This window comes from Cibotium barometz, chromosome 65, assembly GCF_041138505.1.
Source record: "Cibotium barometz isolate CiBa-2024 chromosome 65, ASM4113850v1, whole genome shotgun sequence".
Classification (NCBI taxonomy): Eukaryota; Viridiplantae; Streptophyta; class Polypodiopsida; order Cyatheales; family Cibotiaceae; genus Cibotium; species Cibotium barometz.
Window position 1 is genome coordinate 18,470,326 of NC_141110.1, and position 3,144 is coordinate 18,473,469.

Sequence of the window (3,144 nt, forward strand, 5' to 3'; positions counted from 1 at the left end):
GTAATCCTACTCACCATATCTAGTTGAAAGATCATTTGATACATGCAAGTGAAAGATGAGGAGACTGAGAAACTCGGAAACCAAGATAGCCCAGCTACATAAGAGAGCAAAGGACAAACATGATGACAATTTGATCAGTACAGTTCAGGACATGATGATTCTGACAGAGATAGTAATCACCAAGGATATTATGCTCGTGAAAACTCTTTATGTGATGTAACTCTTCTCTAACTTCTTAACATAAGTAACCTTTTCTTGAAAAAACAAAACAAAACGGAGCAAAAATTAACGCTTCAACCTCAAACACATCGTTCATTCGTGTTGTATTTGGTCCAACTTCTTGGTCGCGGCAACCGTCGCGTGAACAGCCGGTGTGAAATTGGAATGCGGTGTCCACATGAAAGCAATAAGAACACGTAGGATGCACGTGTCCTTGAAAGGAATCATACGCAACTGCCCACTTTCTTTGGCTTCCCGTGGTTCCACGTTTTTCTTCTTGCTTTGCGTTTTTCTTTGCCCTTCCTTGCCCTTGGATGGATCCTCTCTAATGCACGTCTTTTCATTCTTGCACCGACTACGAGGGGAGAGAGAGAGAGAGAGAGAGAGAGAGAGAGGCCATTCTCAGAGTACCAAGAAAGCACTCCACGCTCTGCTCTACAAAATTTCGCCTCTGCACTTCTTTTTTTTGTTTTTTGGCGGTTTTTTTAAGTGTGCTGAGAAATATTAAAAGGAATCCTACGCTATGGCGTCTGTAGTTGCGGCAACGAGCCCTGTAACAACTGGAACAGAGTGCTGCAATTCAGACCTTGGTTGTAATAGGCGGCTTTCAAGCTCAGTTTCATTGATGAGAATCACAGATGTACAAAGATCACGGTACGGGTATGCTGCGTGCAGAGGACTGAAGTCCGAGTTTCTTGGGCGTTCGTGCTGCAAAGGTGACATCGTGGGGGATCCTGCGATCAAGTCCAAATCTGGATCTGGTGTTGTGGTAAGTGAGAGACCATGGCGTAGTCGCTTGGTAGTGAATAGGCGATCTGAATTTCGTATTCACTGGCATGGTAGTCGCTTGATATATGGTGAATTATAGGCGATCTGATTTTTTTTTAATGTGCTGGGATCTGTTGCAGGTCGCCAGGTTATTTGGGCCTGCAATCTTTGAGGCTTCCAAGCTCAAGGTGCTGTTTCTGGGTGACGGCAAAGACAAGCACCCTGATCAGCTCCCCCGTGCTTATACGCTCACCCACAGCGACGTCACGGCCAAGCTTACTCTTGCCGTCTCTCAAACTATTAACAAAGCCCAGGTGCTGCGAGTTTCCCCTTCTCCCTTTGGTTCTGATCGCTTCAATTAAGCTTGATTAATATGCGGCTCTTTTCAAATTACAGATCCAAGGATGGTACAGCAGGCTACAGAGGGACGAGGTACTGGCCGAGTGGAAGAAGTCACAAGGTTGTATGTCTTTGCATGTCCATTGCCATATCAGTGGAGGGTATTGGTTACTGGACGCTATTGCAAAGCTCCGATTCTACATCTTTCGGAAGGAACTTCCGGTGGTCGGTATCGGTCCCATCTCTCTCTCTCTCTCTCTCTCTCTCTCTCTCTCTCTCGCTCTGTGCTTTGCCGCATAGTCTTTGGTTTTTGTATTGTCCTGATCCCGTACATTCAAAACCCATTGTTTACAGGTGTTAGAAGCATTCAGGTATGGGGATGAGAATTTGTTCAAGAACCATCCAGGTCTGCTATATGCTCTGTCCTTAATACTTCGTGCCCAACAGTATAATTTAATTGTGGTAGCCACCAGACGCTTATGAATTCGGCGTCCCGTAAGAGTAATCTCATGGAGTTAAGATCAGAACTTAATTTGCGGTTTAATTTAAAAAAAAATCTTTTAATTAATTAATTAATTAATTTTTTGGGGGGGGGGGGGGGGGGGGGGGGATCACGGCTGATCAGAGCTGGAAGAAGCGCTGGTGTGGGTTTATTTCCATTCTAATGTGAAGGAGTTCAATCGAGTGGAGTGTTGGGGACCGCTTCGGGAGGCAGCCAAGGCAAGGGATTCTTGTTTGATTCTTTGTGAACGCTGCACGAGCGCGAAGCTTCTTACACGTGATTTAAAGTAAAATTTTTTTTTTGGGGGGGGGGGGGACGGGGTGTTGGGTTTGATTTACTCACACAGGGGGCATCGGAAGCTGCAAAGCAAGCCATTCACAAGGCAATGGACCAGATCGAGCAGTCGAGGCCCAAGCAGCCGCCGCCTGCGAATGATGATCATGATGATTGGAAAAGAAGAAGACCTGTGAGATGTCCGCATCCATGTGAGTGCTGCTTCCCTCCCTTGAGCGTTATCCCCCTACCGCGTTCCTTCCAAGATCACTGGGAAGATTTAGAACAGCATGAAGCCAGCTAGAAACAAGGCGTTGCATTCGAACCCCATCCTTTTAGAACTATTCCAACACCACAAACAAGCTCAGCAGCCACCCAAGAAGGGTCGCGTGCTTAATTTGTTGAAAATTCTTGCCCTGCCCTATGGCGCTAAACAGGCAAAGCAATTATATACTGTTGTACATATATATATATATGTGTGTGTGTGTGTAGACGGTAGCTAGTGTGCCAAGAAGTCAAAAACATTTTCATTATTATCATTGTACCCTGGCATTAGAACCAACCACCACTATTGTGGCATATACTTTTATAGAAGTATATCACATTTGTGTGTGTAGCAATAAATTTGAAAATTACTTGCACAACTTTGGAGATTAACGACATGATGCAAAGTTCCTATTATACACACCTGCTACAATTGCACAATTACAATCGGAAGTCCTGCAATAAGGCGGAGCGATTCGAGAAACATAACATCAATTCAAATTGTTCAATATTTGAACACCAACCATGAGGTGAGCATTATCCCTAGAAATTGTACAACTTGAATCCTATAACGTACAATATTGATAACGTTTTAGCATGGAGTGAAATGAGTCATCCTTGTGAAGATCGTTTTCCTAGTTTTTGCAATTCGGTTTGTACATGCCAAAAAAAAGTACATTTACTACTACAAGCCATCAATATGAACTCAATTTTATCAACTAAAAGATAGTTATTTTGAAAATGTTAGATTAATACATAAAAGATCCACATAGGGTGAC

General features: G+C 43.8%; 1 protein-coding gene across 6 annotated transcripts; it reads left to right on the forward strand.

Annotated features, from left to right (window-relative positions):
- Positions 1-496: 496 nt before the first annotated feature.
- LOC147602999 (protein STAY-GREEN homolog, chloroplastic-like) lies at positions 497-2,661 on the forward strand. 6 transcript variants are annotated; one of them, XM_086797037.1, is made up of 6 exons: positions 497-988; positions 1,128-1,301; positions 1,384-1,551; positions 1,681-1,732; positions 1,952-2,046; positions 2,175-2,661. In XM_086797037.1, the coding sequence occupies exons 1-6, from the start codon at positions 743-745 to the stop codon at positions 2,403-2,405; spliced, it is 966 nt and encodes a 321-aa protein (XP_086653163.1). In that variant the 5' UTR covers positions 497-742; the 3' UTR covers positions 2,406-2,661. The 6 variants fall into 6 exon arrangements, 4 of the variants coding, with proteins under 4 accessions (XP_086653163.1, XP_086653164.1, XP_086653165.1 ...); XR_015265665.1 differs by having other exon boundaries at positions 498-988; positions 1,384-1,555; XR_015265664.1 differs by having other exon boundaries at positions 499-988; positions 1,384-1,561.
- Positions 2,662-3,144: the final 483 nt, after the last annotated feature.